This window comes from Lasioglossum baleicum, chromosome 9 (assembly GCF_051020765.1).
Source record: "Lasioglossum baleicum chromosome 9, iyLasBale1, whole genome shotgun sequence".
Lineage (NCBI taxonomy): Eukaryota > Metazoa > Arthropoda > Insecta > Hymenoptera > Halictidae > Lasioglossum > Lasioglossum baleicum.
The window spans coordinates 16,026,758-16,046,174 of record NC_134937.1 but is presented as its reverse complement, the minus strand read 5'-3'; the positions used below and the strand labels follow the sequence as shown (position 1 = coordinate 16,046,174).

At 38.2% G+C, this 19,417-nt stretch overlaps 1 protein-coding gene across 6 annotated transcripts in view; it reads left to right on the top strand.

Annotated features, from left to right (window-relative positions):
* Nucleotides 1-19,417, top strand: part of Ddr (discoidin domain-containing receptor 2) — a 334,142-nt gene that overhangs the window by 235,101 nt on the left and 79,624 nt on the right. For all 6 annotated transcript variants that reach the window (XM_076429974.1, XM_076429972.1, XM_076429976.1 and 3 more), the window contains 3 exons: nt 4,299-4,446; nt 8,571-8,750; nt 18,752-18,891. In XM_076429974.1, the coding sequence (XP_076286089.1) occupies nt 4,299-4,446; nt 8,571-8,750; nt 18,752-18,891 (468 nt within the window). The remainder of the gene's footprint in view (nt 1-4,298; nt 4,447-8,570; nt 8,751-18,751; nt 18,892-19,417) is intronic.

Below are 19,417 nucleotides of genomic sequence, written 5' to 3'. Positions count from 1 at the left end.
CTTCTTTCCTTCGAATTCTGGTATTCTTTTTCTTCCGTAGGATTCTTGATACCGCGCTCTGATCCCGGCTAGTATCCTCAAATAATCTTTTTTTAGTACAATATCCAGCTCAGAGAAGCGATTGCAGCTTTGTCGTCGATTCCCGGGCGTGATACATACTGCGATGCGAATAAAGCGTCTCGAAATTCTTCCGCTTCCTCCGCCTCCCCGTCTCGCAGATGCGACAAGCACATCGTCGGATTTCATGGAAACGGCACGAATCCATTTAATATATCAGCCGCCGTGCTGTTAACATGGGGTACGCTAGAAAATCGTTCGATCTATGCGAAAAGTCTTGACGAAAATCGCTTTTCAAGCACCGTCGCATCGTTCTCGGCAATTCGAGCTCCGGGGGGGTTGCTGCTTCTGTCGTTATTGATCCGGCTAACAGACGAAAATAAAGACAGTTCATATATAGACAAAAAAAAAAGTGGAAAACGAACGGATCTTCGAATAATGAAAATATATATACGATGCAGCTAACCACAAAACTGGGGGGAAGCCACCAATGTCACAGTTGACGTTGAATTTCAATTACTGGAGTCTGACAAGGTACAGGGGAGCTTTATGTTGGATCAGCGTATTTTAGATTACTGAGTTTTACGAACGCCTGAAGTTTGCGCGAAGTTTGATACGAATTCACGAAGTAGGAATTTGACTTACATAGTCTTGAAAGTAATAGAGTATTAAACTGCGAGGGCAAAGTGAATCCAAGTAGGTAATTCCGAAGTAACTTCAGGTTGAAGTGATTGCGGCGAACGATGCCATATTTAAATAGTGTAGACGTCACTGAAATATTATTTCTTCTAGTTTGCTGCTCTATTGGCGGTGTGTTAAGTGGCTATTAATTAGGTCAGTTGATTATCGCATCTGTAAACCGAGAATGCAAACACGAAAAGTCTTCTTACCAAACTAATACAATCACTCACTTAAATATTAATCTACCAATTACTTCAAGGTACCAAGTATTCAAGACTTTAGTTTGTTTGAATGTAAAAACGTATAATATTAATAAAACTTTCACTGATTGTTAAAAGTTCGCGATGAAAGCTTTCTCATATTAATTATCAGAGGTTACCATTCAAAAAATGAAGTGCTATATGTCTTTGTATGATGAAGTGTACATATACAAACATTTGTAAATAAACTGTGCAACAATGACTCCCCATGAGAAGCAATTTAAATTTATTTCTGTCGTCGTTTTATTCATTTTTATTCGATGTTCAATGTCAATATTTTCATCATTCCCAATATCTTGCATTCATATACAATAATTTGAATATCATAGTAAAGTATTATAATCAAAATTTGTACCTAGCATGTGTCGAATTTTTTATAAAATATGTTTGATCATTTACGATAATAGAAATTTAGATAAAGAATAAAACAAAAGGACGTCGCAGTATATCATTTTATAATTGAAAGTTTTTTCAATTACATATATGTTGTCTTTTAATGTCTCTCCATCAAGCGTAACAGTACAGAAACGAAAATAAAGGTTCCATTTAGGGAATCGTTGAAGATCCTCATACCGACCTTGGAAATAAAATTTTCTTTCGGTACTTCCAACGATAAAAACATTTAAGTATCGTGTTTCCGGTCGCTAACCGCGTCATACTAGGGTTACCTGTACTTTTGGCTGTATATCTTATTCTCCAAAGTGATGTGCGACCATGAATACGTCGGGTTTCCGTAGGGAGGAACGCCGCGTCGGCGCGGTCGAATTACAGACCTCATATATTTTTGAGATCGAATAACAGATACCCGGTTAGAAATTCTAATCCGACGGAAACGCAAACGGAACGAACCCGATCATCACGAGCTTGTTCCATCACGTGTCCAGTGTCTATGTGCGTTCACATGCGAATTCCGCTCGCAAAATCACGTGATCGATCTTATACAGTGCCTTCCATAAATACATAACTCAATCTATTCATTATTTACGGAAATAATTGGTCTACTTACATGGAAGTTCGTACGAATATTTTATTGAAATAAACATATTTGAGTTATGGACTAGATTTACGATGTTTCATTCAAATTGCTTCAGGAATCACCCTTTCCAAGCAAATACAACTATTTTGGGACACCCTCTACAAAAATGATGCATGTGATATGTAAGGTGGAGTGGGATAAGTGCGCACTAGTTTTTGCAAAGTTGGACTTTAAACTGTGTATTTTCAGTCTGCTATGTAAAAACTTAACGCTCTTGGTATCAAACTCTTGCCACAGTTATTATTAATGAATTAGTATTACGTAGGATACTAATTTTGCTTGAAAATTATCATTTTGATAACATATTGTATAAAGTGCCAACTAGGACGCACTTGCCCCTAAAATGAGGCAAGTCCGTCTCCGAGAGTTAAAACTGCTTTCAAACCTTGTTTCAAGCGGTACGGGGCAAGAAAATAATGATTAATAAGCCTGGTATAAAATGCTTCTTATTGCATTAAATTATATTATTTAGTTGTATAGTTACCCATACAGTACGCACTTGCCCCACCGTGATAGTACGCACTTAACCTGTGTAGTAATATTTAAGGGACAAGAGCATCTTAGTGCTTTTCTCAATAAATATTAAAAAGTACAATAAAATCGGTTTATTTAATATAAACCTGCATCAATATTTGTTGTACTTACCTAAAGTAACAACACAGAATATATGAATAACTTGTAAACTATTGCACGTTCAGGTTAACCTCAAAGTTGTACGTGTACCTCGCACGTGACTGTTTTTCATTGGATGATTTAAGCGAGGAAAACACCTTTGTTCTTAGGCGACATCTATGTCGAATAGTTCATACTAACTTATACTACATTAATACATACAAGCTAGAGAAATTGCGTTCATATTATAATAAAAATAACCAATTAACGCACTTGCCCCGTTTACGTACTTACCCCACACCACCTTACAAATATTAAATCGATAAATATTGCCAGCAACAAAACAGGAGTAGAAGTTATTATAAATTATAAAACGAAGAAAAATAGCAAAGGACACTCCGATCAGCATTTGCGACAGGCATGTACACGTTCCTGCGTCCCCACATTTTTGGAAGGTCCTGTACACGGAAGGCTGTTCGCTCAGGATCGGAATCGTCGTTCGAGGTTTGATTCTCGACCTGGACGTTCATATTTCAGCCGGAACCCCATAACCTTCGCGAGGCAACGATGTGGTTCTACTCTGCGGCCATCGATCGGATGAGAGACAGGGGGGCCGTTGAGGAAACGAACGACGACCGCTGCTTCCATCCAGATTTAACGCTGGCATTTACATTTAGAAGAGCTCCTCGCCGAGCTGTTGTTTACTAATCGGATCCGGAAAATGGTGCTCGAGAGCCGTGAGATTCGTTCTTAACGCTGTAAACACGATCCAATGACCGCTCGATGCTCCGTCTATGGCTTGAGCTTAACCGAACCACCGTCTGTGCCACCGATGTTGCTTCTCTTTCCTTCACCAAACATCCTTCAGCCTTTTCCCTCTGTTGTTTTACACTTCGCGGCCTGCTCGCGAACCGAACAGACCGATAACGTGGACATTTTTATCGCCAATTAATCTGTACACCAACTTCGGCTGGTGTAAAGAAGTTCCTTGGGGAAACGCTACTGAAGACGTTGTCCCAACTCTAGAAAACATTACTGAATTTTGTCGCTAAACTGCGTGTGCAATTAGTTGGCCACGATTTTTTTAAAATTGCTTTTAAAAGAGTGTCCAGCTGGCGATCTTAATCCTCCATCCTTGGATAGTGTTACAGTTATATTTTGAAATATTCTAAAACATATTTTGTGAGTAGTTTAAATTGAATGGTTATATGATACGCTGGGCGAAAGTATTCAGAACTGTGTATAGTTCCACAGCCTAATTTCCACAGCCATCCGTATTACAATTTTAAGATTAATTGATGTATGATATTTCCAAAAACTTATTCTCTTTGTGGGTCCATAATTTTTCTCGATTTTTGAAAAGTGACCAGAAAAATTGAAACGTTAGGTGTGTTCTTAAACAAAGACTACGTGTGTACGTACAGCTTTTATAAAGTTGTACAATTTGTACACACCTTTTTATTTCAATTAGTTTGTCCTGAAGATGACCGGTACATTTCTGTGGCAAAGGATGGTCGCACATCTTTCCCAGAGTAAATTCAAATGGGATGAAAGTATTTGTAGAAACTTTCAGCATTGTATTTTCCGTATTTTATTCGTGGAAGCGTGAATATGCCAAGTAATAAAACACATGACAATTTTATGTTTTGCAGCTTCTAGCGGGTAACAATAATCCGTACACGGAGAAGGAGCAAGTCTTCGATCCAGCCATCGTGGCAACAAAAGTCCGTTTCATCCCGTACACCTCCCATATGCGCATGGTATGCATCCGAGTGGAGCTTTATGGCTGTCCATGGACCGGTGAGTGAAATTTAAAGCCACTCCTCCTTCCAGCCGCACTTATCCGCGACAAACTGTCCGCCGAGAAGGATTGAAAAGGACGAGCAGATATAGGTCTCACGCATTTTTATCGGTGTTGCGACATTTCAAAGTTTTCTGCAATCAAGAAATTCCTTACAGTGAAAAATATTTCTACTTTATATTTGAGATGCATGGCAATTTTCCCATCAGATTAGGTCTGAAAATTTTATAATAAAAATATAAAACGTATATTCATTTTATTCACATTTTTAAAACACCTGATTTTAAATTTGCAGCTCTTTAAAAAGCTATTAAATTTTGGTATATTCCTCCTATTCTAGAAACTTCCACTTGTATTGCATTAATTAAATTAATATAACTAATGAGAAGACTGCAAATTTTATGCATTTATGATAGAAATGAACAGATCAAGTAAGAAATGCTTAAAATTAGCGGCAGGAGTAATTAATGTAAAAATGTATCCATATTCTACTGACGAAAAAGGAAAGAATTTGTACTTTTTAAATAATTTATTAAAGGACCGACTACATAGAGATAAAACACAAAGAATATTTCGACAAAAATTGTGTAAAAGAGAAATTGATTGCATCTACCAAAGGAACGACTAGAAACAAAACAAAAGGCGTTTTAATAAAATTTATATTGTGCTCGACACATTCAAAGGGTCGAATGAACGATTGTCCGAAAATATATAAAATGAATACATCTGTTACATTGAAATTGATAAATTTGATTCCGCATGCCACGCAAGTAGCATTTCATATTACGTTTCAATAATCGAATTCGTAGTCTGACAAAACAATAAATATCCAATTAAATCGGAATTTCGCTCTTTTTCATTTGCATGCCGAGCTACGTGTCCCCGATTAAAATTCACTAGAGGAAATACCAAGTTGAAAACAGAGCTTGCGTTAAATGGATCTTCTGCTCAGTGTCGGGCCGTATTCGTATTCTTAAACCCCGATCGAACAGCAACAGCTTCGCCGGCTTGAGACCGGCTTGAGACCGGCATCAACGCAGATTTAGTAGCACGATTCGAGAGATAGTGTACAGGTGTGTTTGCGTTAATCCAACCCCGAAACGGTTCAGCGAGCCCAGTTCCGGTATGCGTGTAGTCGAAATCACGGTTATAAGTATCGATATTGCGATGCTATCGACGTTGTAATCGCTTGCCTAGCAAAATATAATTTACGTCGAGGATGCTCATCCATATCGGTAATACTAATTCGGCATCATCTTTCACAGAAAAAATCATAATTATACAAAACTGATTCTACCTCCGAAAACTCTTTACCACTTTACCAAAATCACTTTACCAACATATTCGTTACACTTCTCTGATTAAAATGACATCAAACACGACAGAATTTGGATCATTCGTACCTGTTTAATTCATGATAAAGAAGAAGCTCAATTATCGGAAATACCTACAATGTTAAAATAAATATTTACAGATTCGTAAATGAATTATACATCAATTGTCTTAGATCAAATTATTTATTTTTGAATAATAGAGAATTCAGGCAACATCGGTTCGGATAGTCGAGGTTTTACTGTACTACGAATTATACGAGTAAATATGTGGCGAATTATGTCGTGTTTGGTATCATTTTAATCAGAAAAATGTCAGAAATATGCAGGCAAAGGTTTCATAAAAAAATAATACAAAACAAAGTTTTGTCACTGAATTAGTATTGTCTCACTATATGTTACACTATTCTCCATAAAAAAAATCACGTCCAATTAAAGATTCTGTAAATGTTTCAAGTTTGATTCTGCTGTGTGCATTGTTTCTGTAAACCATCAAAAGAATTATTAAATGAATGGCGTTTTCATTCCAGCCTTATCATGTCGAACAATGGCAAGAGCGTAAACGACTTCGGTATTATATATTCAATCCCGGCAGCGAGCAATTACCGTAACAAGAACAAAAATATTTTCCATATGCTGGTCTCTTCGTGATTGTAGTTGGAATTACTGGATATTACCGTGCGTGCGACACAGAACGGCCCGGCACACGTGGTCGGCATATATTTCTTGGCGCATTTTTTCTTCCCCCGTTGCTCCCCGCCGTGTACGCAGCGAATAACACCATGATAAATACGGAGATGGCGTTTTTATGGCGCATGAAATTTATCGTTTATACTGTTATCGGGAAAAGGGGCCGCCGAGAAGTGAATTGGCCGCCGCCATTTGGAGAACGCGCCTGTTGTTCACCCGCAAGTAGATATTCCGTTCATGTCGACCGATTAATTGAGCCCTTTGTACTGGAACAGCCACTACAGTCGATCAAAAAAATATTGGCACACTCTGTTCTTCATTAGAAATTAAAAAGCAGCGTATTGATACAAACTAAATTTCTTACTGTAGGGGAATCATGTATAGGTTTGGAAGAAGTTGTCATGGATAGATTGCAGGATTTGGTGGATTTATGACATAATCAAGTAGGTAAAATATAAAGTAGTAGGAAGACTGAAAGAATTTATGAAGGAGCATATGTTATTTTCAGTCTATTAAAATGATCAAAACAGAATAGACTTCCTATTTGGTTTCTATTTCTTGCAATCGATGCAACAATTTTTCTTTCACGCAAAATCCGTAATGCAGCTTTCACAACAAATAAAGTTAAAAAATATAGTGGCACACTGCAGATCTATATACTATATAACAATTGCACATCTAGCAGCGTCACGTTATAAAAAAGCAATAGAAAATTCATTTGTGTTAGAATTTTGTCTTTCTAAGCTAGTATATTATTTCTACATGTAACAGAATACTGAGAAAGCTAGAAAATTTTAACAGAGTTTGTGCTCTTATACAACTGCAGAAAGAATTGCTAATCTTAGTTTAGCATACAACATTTTTTAATTAGAGTTAGGTGGTACTTCCCTGTAGGAATAATCTAGTTATATAAATAAGAAATACTCGTTCCATCTCCGACTCTTGATTAAATTCATCCCGTTCACCGAGTCTTACAGAAGCAACCGAATGATTACGGATATTCATCCGCGGAAAGTGTTGAAACTTGTTCGGCGGCCGTCTTTAGTAACGTCTGCCACTTCTCCCAGGCATCGTTTCGACGTCCAATAAATCATTTCTCGTGGTCCTATGGGAAAGAGCTAGCCAGAAATGGTATCTTTTTATTGGCCACGATTCTGGCATTGATGAAGATGTATAAAGATTAAATTATGGCGCGCTGTTGCGGACGGTTTGTGGTTGAGTGACAGTTGCTTGCGATTATTATGCTTGGATATCGGTGTCTGTATATTGAGCAATTAAGTTCGTATACAAATTTTTTTGTTATTTATAATAAAATACTTGGGAGAAGGTATCTTCCAGTGAGTGAAATTAATTTTTCCATTATTTTTGCTTTTATATAGTACTTCAAATATTTCTACTAGTGTCTCTTTCTTCAGACCCAAAGTACACAAAAAATTCTTTATATTTAAAATACAATAGAACTGCTACGAAAAAGCGTAAATCTACCTCTGAGAAGTCTTTGTGAAAGGGAGATTTCCCTTTATACAACCGCATTGAAAGAAATGTAGATAAAGTTTTTTTAAATTCTGTAGAGACACTCGAATTCGTGAAAATTCGAAAAAAGAGACTTCAAATTCCCACTTCCTTTCATGGTCAAAAAGAGAACAGAATGAAATGTTTCAAAAAAGCTTGGAGTCGAGGTACGTGAAATTCTCCCTTTAAAATAAGCACAGGTAGAATATTTTAGGATTTTTTTTACACGAACTTCTAGAAGTTGAAAGATGAACAATTCTTCGGCTCTAATTCACTGCTTTCATTTTCTGGAGTAGCTTATAAACAATTTTGTGGAGCAGCCTAGCTACCACAATTTCTTTCTCAGTGTTCAAACCCGTTATCGATCTATTAACCGAGCTTCGAGTTGCCAGTCCACCCCTAAACAGCCCCCGAGTAGAGGGTTGAAGCTCGGTGGCAGTCTTGCGTTATCCGGCCGGAATCTTATCACGTATCGTCGGAAATAAAATGTCCGTGGCATCGCCACGTGCCACGTCACGATGATGCATAGTCGCGGAGCATGCTGTGCGTAGATGCAGGTAACGTGACCGTGCGGTTTGTTTTTGTTGCAGAGGGTTTGGTGTCGTACTCGATGCCCCAAGGAATCAAGAGAGGCTCGGAGGTTGACCTTTCTGACAGAACGTACGACGGCAGGGAAGAAGCAGGTTACCTCTCCGGGGGACTCGGTCAACTTGTCGACGGGCAAAAGGGTCCTGACAACTTCAGATTGGACGTCGGTGGTAACGGGAAAGGTGAGCTGCTTCGTGCTGGAATGAGATTAGCGCTAGAGCCCGATCGTGTCTAGATTAGCGTGATAGAGCCGTCACGGCTACGCTCGCGAGTTACCCGCTCGTTGGCCGACTTATGTTGTTCTCCTCTCTTCCTTCGTGCTCCATCTACTTCTTTTGCTACGTGAATTTTCGCTCTTTGAAACGATTCGGCGCCCTCGATGTGTGTGTGTGTGCTTTAATTGCTCAAACTTGTCTGAACACGTTGCTCGCGAATATTAGATGCTCCTAGCTTCACTCAGTTGTTTTTTATTTCAGTATACAGTGAGCCACGAAAGTATTCGAACATTCTGAAATGAAAAGTTTCACGCTTAAAAAATATAAGTCACATTACGAATTATAAAATACTTTTATTCCTATAGTAACATATAAGTATCAGGATTATATATGTTAAATTTAAAGTGTCTTTGATAACGTAAACAATACTTATAAAACATTTCGTAGTAACATCGGCTAAATGAATGTCACAAAAGTATTCGAACGATGAAACTTGTAATACAAACCAAACCTTGTATGTGACAAACTGTAAACATTGGCTATCTCAGTTGGCATTATACACTTTCCGCGTTCAGTACACAAAAAAAATGAGAAACAAGCATCACTGATAGGAAATTGATAATTGAGTGGCATAATGAAGGCAAAAGCTATGGTGAAATAGCTCAATTGTTAGGGAGAAGTAAATCTACCGTTTATTACATACTGAAAAATTTAAATACCACTGGAATACTCCAGGATAAAGTCCGTTCTGGCCGGTCCAAGAAATTTACGAAGAAGGAAGAAAATACAATTGTGCATGAAATAAAAAAAAAAACCTACAATTTCTAGTCCAAAACTTGCAACACTAGTCGCCAATAGTTTTAAAAAACAAGTGAACCCTGAACTTTGGCGAAGAATCTTTCGTGAAAGAAGCCGTTTATTAGCAAAATTAATAAGCAGAAGAGACTAAATTTCGCTAAAAACTATGCACGGTGGTCCGACAAAATATTAAAACACTGTAATTTGTTTAAACTGTATTGTACTGTTATTTATTCGTTCGAATACTTTTGTGGCATTCATTTAGCCGATGTTACTAAGAAATGTTTTATAAGTATTGTTTATATATGTTATCAGAGAGACTTTAAATTTAACATGTATAATGCTGATAATTATTTTTTAAGCGTGAAACTTTCCATTTCAGAGCGTTCGAATACTATCGTGACTCACTGCTGTACTGTATATGCACGAGGAATAGTAAATTACTTTACAATTCTTGAACAAGTGAAAATAGTTAAAAGTCTGAGAAAATGTACACTATTTATAATTTGGAGATTCCATGAACTGTAAAATTTTTCTCGAAAAAAGATTCTTTGATAAACATACGTCAACATAACTGGCATAATTACAGTGTGAAAAGAAAATGGATATTAGTCAAGAATATTTCGTACGACCATTTTTGAGGAGTATTAACTTCTCAAATGGGATCGAAATAAATAGCTATTTTTCATTTTCATTTATGTTTCATATAAGAAAATAATATGTTACCATAAATTTTGTATTGAAACAGAAGTTACTCATAGAAACACCTCCACTTCTGGTAAAAATCAACAACACACAGGAAGATATAAACAATAATGGTAGGAAATTTCACTTCAGCTTCTCTAACAATTCCTCCGTAAAAAACTTGGGCAGCTTAATCCCGATGTAACAAAACAGTTAAACTAGGGAAGGCAGTGGAGCCCGGCTAATCAGTTTGCAGTCCAAATCCCCGTGTAACAATGAGTTGGCACAGGTAGGCAAAGCCGAACCCGAAAAATTATGTTGGAAGTTTAGGGTGCAGGGAAATTGTGGAACTTCTTGAACCAACGCCAGATAATCTACAGAGCGCGGGGGGGGCGGACAGCGTTGAACTCGCGGGTGGCATATTCATCGGCGCGTCGCGTCGTCTTCCTTCCTTTTTCGTTGTTTCAAACGAAAATAAAATTCCTGGTTGTGTCGAATCCAGGTGTGTAGGCCAGGCGAGAGATAAGAGAATCGTCGTAGGAGCGCCGGTGGACTGAAAGCTCGGACTCTCGGAGGCAAACGTGTTCCACGCTGCACTCGAATCTGTTCCAATTTACATTTATATTGAACCGCGGCGCGCGTTAGACTGCGAGCCACACGGCTGTTTACCGGCTCCCAGGATACATTTGTGTCTTTCCATTTACGCGGCCAGCACACTACCCAGCTACGTACTCCAGCTTCTTAAACTTTTAAACCCCGCCGAGACTGCGTGCAGCCTCTCTCTCTCCCGACCCTCTTTATACCGGTGCTATAGTTCGGTTTCCTTCGAATTGAGAGAGTCTCCCCGCTGTTCCGCCAGCTGAATTTGATTCCGCTCTAAAATGCTCCGAGTTACCCGATGGTAATTCTCGAGGTGCTCGCGAAATCGGACTTTAATGCAATCTTTCTTTCGAACGGCGCACTGTATCGTTCAGCCAATGGGAATCGTTCAAACAAATTATTGTATTTCGCGCGAGTGCCCTCTTTATAATATTATAATTAAAAAAGTTATGAAATTTAGGAAATAATTTCCAGAATTCAAAATACGATTAATAATAGATGAAAATCATTTTCTTTTTATCATGATATTATACTAAATAAAATTCCACGATATCTAAAACAGAAAATGAGCGTCTTTCACTTGAGACACGACCCTCGGAGAATGTACGGAGAAGTTTCGAACAATATCTATATTTGTGCAGCGCGTTCATCACACTATTCTGAGAATCTCTCTATGAAAAGATAAAATTTTCCAGTAATTATCTCCGACGAAAACTTATTTGTACGCGTATCGGGGTGACCACCCCTTAACGTCAACCGGAAAATGGTGGGTAAGAGTGACGGGGTGGCGATCAGTCGCATTTGCTTTAACTGTCGGACCGGAAAGTTGTCTAAAATCACACTGTTGCTTCGAAATTGCCGGAATTCGGCGAGATCGAGGTGTGCAAGTGACATCGGCGGGGCATCGACGGGCGTGCAACCCTCTTTACGAGCGCCATTCGGCCGGTCGTATAGTTTCAGGACGGTTTAAGTGAGAAAATCATCAGGCGGCGAGTTCCAGCGACGATATACGTGCGACGGTGTTTATCTTACGACCCTTCTGAATGTTCAGAATTGATGGTAGATAGCGGCCAAAGGTGGCGCGGCGCGGCGGTGACAGGAAACTGGAAACTATTTACTCGGGGGACGATATTAAGGGTGGGGCTTATATGAAAGCGGATAGATCAGACCGATATAATGCCGGTGCACACGGGTCTCTCGAACATTGTTGAGGGCCACCGGAAGGGACTGTGTCGCAGGAAAATCCGAAGCCAAAGGAGTATAGCACAGATACCGAATTGAAACGGAACGATTCAGACCCTCCTAAGTTTTAATAAGCTGCTACGGTCCCTAGCCAGCGCAGTGCCTTCTGCAACAGCCCAGCAGAACCCGGCAGAGCCCAGCACACAGCCCGTTCCTTCGATTCCCTTACGACAATGTCGAATCGGAGTCGGCCTGTCCCGGCGTGCTCAACGAACCCTCGTTTTTCTTCCAACCCACGCTCACCCCTTCGCCTTCTTTCATCCCGCTTTCCTTGGAGAATTCGTCGAGAACGAGAGATAAAAGTGTGCAGGATTTATAGCGTAAAGAACAGATCTTTGTGTATGAGGCAGCACGACCACGGTGTATACTGTGTATCAACTTCTCGCTACTTTATGAACCGACGATGCTGCGAGAAATTGAATCGTAAATAGAGCGACAATAACGCGCAGACGATTTGCGTTGTCGAAAATATTGACGGAATTACACGCAAGTTTGTTTACTTTGGTATAGTAATAGCCAGACTGTGAATCTTTATTTAAACTAACAGAAATTAAATGCAAACGCATTTCCCTTTATAATAATTTTAATAAGAGAATAATATATTTAATATCGTGTCAGTTTCTTGCACGGTACGTTACAAATCTTGCTATTGTTAGATTCTTAGGATTTCGAATTTTAAAACCGAGATAAAACAAAAATGTTGTCACTCATTATTTGTATTTTATTTTGAGTTGCAGCCAAAAAAATAGGTGGAATTTTGTCAAACGAAATGTCAACGTGTAATTTAGCATCCACGTGGCACTGTATTTTTAATATTTTTTGTACCTCCCTTTGGTTACTAAAACTTTCATCACACATTTTTGGAAAATTATTTTTCTCTGTACGTATATGTAACAGATTTTTTAGGAGTGCGATGTATATAAAAATAATACAACTCAAAATATATATGCAAATTAAGGATAGTAGTATAACATTCCGGTGAAAAACGATTTCACAAATGCCATCCAAATTTGATTGTCATTTCATTAATTTTTCAATCGAATTTAATAAATGCGAATATTGTTTGTTCCGGGGGAAAGGAGAGCTATAATAAAATCAATTTACAATAAATTTATTATTTTCACGGTCTGTGTGCACAGAATGCAACGTTTAAATGAAAACAAATATTTATGTTGTTTGTAAATATGCAAGCAAAGAAACAGTTTAAGCGAACGTTGTATTATTTAAAAACACCTGGAGAATTTTTCTTTTTATTGAAAAGTTGATTTTTTTAAAAGTGTTCTTCCAACTCCTGTAACGTCATGTAATAAAATCTTATAATATTCTACCTGTGCTCATTTTAAAGGATAAAGTCTCTACTTTTACAAAGTACTAAGTGGAGAACTTATTTCCCTCGAAGATTTTTTTTTTTAGTAAAAGAAGGTGGGAAATCGAGGTTCCGTTTTTTCTTTCGAAATTTTGTAAACGACTCTACAGAGTATGAACCATTTTTTCCCACATTCCTTCCGACGTGACCATATAAAGGGAAGTCGTGAAGACTTTTTGTGAAAATGATCTCTCAAAAGTAGATTTGCGACTTTTTGTCACGATTGTATGGTATTAGGCCGGAAAGAAAGTTCTTGCGGTTTTTGTTATTTTGATTTTATAATAAAAACAGCAAGAACTTTCTTTCCGACCTAATATTTTAAATGAAAAATGTGCCACTTTAATAAATCTGTTGAAGGGTTTCATAATAATTGAAAAAAATGGATGTTCTTGGAACTGAAAATACTGAATCCCTACTGAATTCTTTTGAAAAATTCCTAAATGTTGGCTTGTAATCAGAACGTCGAACGAGTGAAACTCCTCAATTCCGAGGAATACAATGGAACCTCGCTAATTGCATCCTCATCTATTGCATGGAGTCCTCGTTCGTTGCCTTCTAGCGACTCTTACCACGAGGTGTTCAAGGTTCTGGAACTCTTGGTAGGGATTGTGCGTAGAAACAAAAGAAAGTCGCAACTATGAATCACTTTGATTGGTTACCTCTTTCGTTGCAGAACCTCGATTTATGCTCGAATTTCGTGCCGTTTCGTGCAACGAGCGAGGTTCTACAGTAGTTATTTTTCGAGTAACCGTGCGTTTCATTTAATTAGAACTAGGCGCGCCGGTTACGTCCGCGGATCAGTAATTAAACTTGTGAATTCCAAGATAGTAAGAGCAATCATCCGTAACCCGTGTGTCAGCGAGCGTAAACAAAAAACACAGCTGTCAGCGTGCTGACGTTTCGCGCGCTGCAGTTCCGCCATCCAGACTTAACTAAACTTCCGGCGGTTCATCCCGGGAATGCGAGGCAACCGTAGAATTTCCGAATTCGCGCATGCGGACGAAAGTTTGGCCAGGAAACCGCAGCGAGCGTCTAGTTTAAAGGCGGAAATTCGAAGTGGACCGCGAAAAGTAACAGAGCCACCGGCTTCGGAAAAACGCGTAACTCGCGAGGCCGCTCGGCTTTAGGGTTATTGCAGTCCATTTTCAATCCGCGCGATCCCACGGGACGCGTGTGCCAGCGCGCCTGACTGTACCGTGAAATCTAATGGCAGAATTCGTCGAATAACTGCCGTTGCGGCTCACTGCCACAGAACTCTTCCTGTTCCCGCAGCGCGTTTCGTTACTCTTGCGGCCACCAGCGTGCATTCGGGAAACCAGGACCGATCGGGACGTGGGAAATGGAGAGACGCGTCGAAAGTGCCCGTCAAATGTCAACCAGATGCCCAAAGATCCGTTTATGACAGTCGATATTCCTTGAATTCTTGTTGAACGCAGAAAACATGAGACAGTACTTATTCTGCGATAAAATTCCTTTGACTTTAATTATTTTTTGATGAAACTTTTACCATCATATTGGCGACATTTTACTGCTTAAAATGACACCAAACGCGACACAACTTGTATCATACATCCTTGTTTAATCCACGATACAGTGTTGCCTCGATTAAATCTTTACAGATTTGTATAATTAATTGTGTAAATTACGTATTCAGATATCGGTTCGGATAATCGAGGCTCTGTTAAATTGTCAATTACATAAGCAAATGTGCTGGGAATGGTGCGGTGATTCGTCTCGTTTTAGTCAGTAAAGTCACAAATATGACAGTAAAAGTTGAATCGCAACAGCTTTTTCCCCCTGCCATTGATTTTCGTAATTTCGCTCGAATGGTGATCAGTGTTCCGCACAATTTGCAAAGGCTGGAGGTGAATAAATATTTATTTTCCGCATCAATGGTTTTAAACTCAACAGGTAACATTAAATTCTACATTGAATTTAATTTCTCTTTATATTTTATTGCGTTTTGTGGTTTGCAATTTAATGAATAGTTAATGACGGTCGGGGCAAATTCGATATCTTGTGGACTTCACGAGAACCAGATGTGCAGAAAAATTTGTATGATTTATTCGCAGATTTATTGAGTATTAAACGAAGCAGTTTTAATTGACTACGATCGCTTTTTATTACGATATCATGTGCATGGGAGATATTTAAATTACTCTAAAATATTTCTTCGAAGAAGTAGAAATAGCTTAAGTGCACAACATATTATGCTGTGATTTCTGAAGCTAAATAAATAAAATCTAGCTAACAATAAGCCATAATAACTCAATACACAGAGCGATTAATTAGAAAATATTCCCAATACTGAGAATATTGAGTGAATATTGAGAATATTGAATATACATATATTAAGAACATAGAGAAATATGAAGAATATAGAAAAATATTGAGAATACTTAATATTAAAAACGTAGAAGAATGTTGAGAATCTAGAAGAATATATTGAAAATGCTGAATATTGAGAATATAGAGGAATATTGAAAATACTGAATATTGCGAATATAGAGGAATATTGACAATATAAAGATTGACAAACTAAAAGCAACAAAATGAGATGGAAATGTTACTGCTCATAAGATTTTGTTGTTCATCAATTTTTCTGCTACACAGAAATTCCAGGTTGTTATATCGATCAGATAGTAATTCATAGTTGAGAGACATCGTAGCACCTCCAGATACCTTGGGTGATTAAACTTTTATCATACTATCGCAAAGTTACGGAGTTCCACGACGCTGGACAAAGTCAGTAACTTGAATTGCCAACCATCTCGAAACTACCTTCCACTATTAACGTGTCGACAGTTCGAACCAAACCGACGTCTATAATATTCATCGATCTCATAACGGCTAGGAGCGTGGACTCATAAGGTAGAACTACCCAGGAAATTCTATATTCAACGTTCAACCAGAGTTCTCTAAGCAGTGTCTGACGATAGAAACTATTATTATCAATTTTTTATCAATTTTCTATGTACATGCGTAGCGAATTCATTAAAACTATTCATTCATTGTTTGGCAACAGTACATCAGATGCTTCAAGAGAAATGGTAATTTCCAAAAATTAACTTATCATACAACAATCTATTTTTAAAAATTGACAGACTGGCTTGAAGAAAGGATTTTTTAAAGGGAAATTACTGGGCTTATTTAATTCGAACTTTGTGGATTTACTAAAGTCTACTTTGAGAATACATACAATTTTGTAGAAATAAATATGTTTATGCTATCCAGAGTTATACTGATAGAGTGTCTTGAAAATATTGTTCTGTACAGCAGTAGAAGTAGAAACTGTAATCTGAATTCGGATATAAAAGTAATATTGCTTAGAGAGAAAGCTTCAAAGGTACTCTTAAATGTCTATGCACTTAGTTCGAATAGTTCAATATTTGTGAAAACTGAATTGCAATTTGTTTTATAATCATTGTATCTGAAAGTTTGCACAAAAACCGCACACACAGTTCGGTGTTCAAACACTCCTTAGCGCACTGCACCTGTTGGATGCTTACACTTAAAATTAAATGCTGGCACGTGACGCGTATCAAATTGGGATAACGAGAGAGTATTGTAGGTGAAACTCGAGAAACTTAGCTTGGTAACGCATTAATTGAAAATACGGTTACGCGATTCGCGAGAAGCTCGACTGAGCGAGAGGAGAATGAAACCGAATGATTCCGGCGCGCGGGGTCGAGAGAATGCCAGAATGGATGACCTGTATTTTTTCCTTCATTTGTAGAGAGAAAGCTCCGGAATTCAATGCAGTCACAGATTGCGCGAAACGCCTACTATTTCGCATTCAGCTGGCAATTAATTAAGGTAACATTCAAAGACCAGCTGTCGTTCGGCTGAAAATAGGTTGCAGGCCGGAACTTTCTGCTAAAAGAGCCTCGCGCAATTTGCAACAAATGCGACCCTGTTGAAACAATTTGTTCGTTTGATGTGAACGCTTCCCGCGCTGTTCGTGCCACGCGCAAACAAATTTCGCGTCACGCGCGAACCGCGTGGATTATTTATGTTGCAGATTTTATTGTCCCGTTTATCGGATGGTGGGGGAAAGGGGGAGGGTCGGCGCGTGTCGATGGAGTAATCGGATCCGACAATGTAAAATGTCATTTTTCAGATCCGCCAACTGCGAGCAGAAACACTCCCGGCGACTGTGAATGAAACGTTCGTACCGAATTGTCCGAAATTCGAGTCGCGAAACTGTCTGCCCGTCCGGTTGGTCCGGAGGCTTATTGTTGCAAACAGGACGCGGAATAATAAAATATCTGCACATGTTTTCGCGACAGTAATCGCTCGGTGTTAGAAGAATATTTCAGACGAAACTTTACTCTCGTACAGTAGTTATTCAGCCGTTGTTTCTAGCAGAGATCGAGAGAGAGAGACAGAGTTGTGGAACTTTTAAAAAGACTCTATTTAAAACCGTGCACCGTCGAATGTTTTTAAAAAACGTTCTCTGACGAGAACAGCTGAAGAAAAATTTCGTTTAAATAACATTTATGAAATATGAAAATGAATTGTATTTCTGTGACAGAAACTGATACATTCTGTTCATTGCTATTAGAAATATTGTAATAAATAAATTACTGTACTAATGAAAGTAAGTTCCCAGTGGATTTCCAATTTATGGAAGATTGTAATCCATCATAACATTTGAGGTTTAGGAAATGCAGGAACTCAATCAACTTCAAGATGTAGATCTTGGATTAAAATGATCTGAGATTACACAAAGTGCATCGGTCCAATGTTGATATAAACCGTAAATAATGGTCCAGAGAACAAAGACAAATAAATCACCGGCTGAGAGTCTGAGAGCAATTCTCGAATCGAAGTAATTAATTAAAAAAGTCAACAAACAGGAACTGATAAATACACGCACAATAAACCGAGTATCGAAATACTGAAATGTGATCGAAAAGCAGCAATTTATCTGTTTGCATAACTCCTTTTGTTTTCTAGATATTCGATTCGATAGCTTTCAAGCTTCCAACTCTCGTGTAGCATTCCTCTTCTGGAACGCGTGTATCGATCGGTGAAGGAAATGCATGCAAATTGTTTTCGTGTACTTTACACGTATACAGAACTTCATCAAAATTGGTGTGAAAATTCAATAATGCTCCTTGTCAGTTAGCATTGACACGCGGTACTAGATAATCTCCAAGTTTACTGTATACCGATAGCTTAAAATATTGTTCGACTACAAACTCGTATTTGATGTAAGTGCGAACAGTCAAAAAATAATTTTGTAATTAATGTATTACCTTTTTTCCTGTTTCAGGATACGAATGGGTCGGTTGGAGAAATGACACACCCAATATGCTTGGACGACCTGTAGAGATCACCTTCGAATTCGATTACTCGCGTAATTTCACTGCCATACACCTGCACACGAACAATTACTTCACCAAAGATGTTCAGGTACGCTATAGATTTCTTGAATGGTTACTAAATTGTATAGAAATAGGGAAAATGAAAGAGAAAATAGTTTCATTGCACATAATAGTGTTCAAAGTATGCGCACAGATAAAAAGTGAAGATTATGATGATCTAAACAAAGTCTTCTTCTATGTTAAAAGTAAACTTTTACACTATTTACATCGAGGAATGTTAGAAAACTATCCTTATCTCACTCTTCTGTAATTTACGTATCCAGAATTGATACTGTCCCCATCTCACTCATCTGTAATTTATTTATCCACAATTTCTCCTTTTTAACACGCTTATACTAGCTTGACGAGTTGTTGTATGCTTTAAATCTTGTAATCAAATTTTAAACCACTTCCCGATGAGCTAGAGACTTGAAACTTTAAACGTAGCTCAGAACTGGATGACAATGCAATATCAAAAAATAAATTTTTAAAAAAACTGTGCGTTCAGGAGAAAAAATTTTAACATTAACCGTCACACCTCGCCGCGCGGCGCTCGGTAGTACGTCATCGCGTTC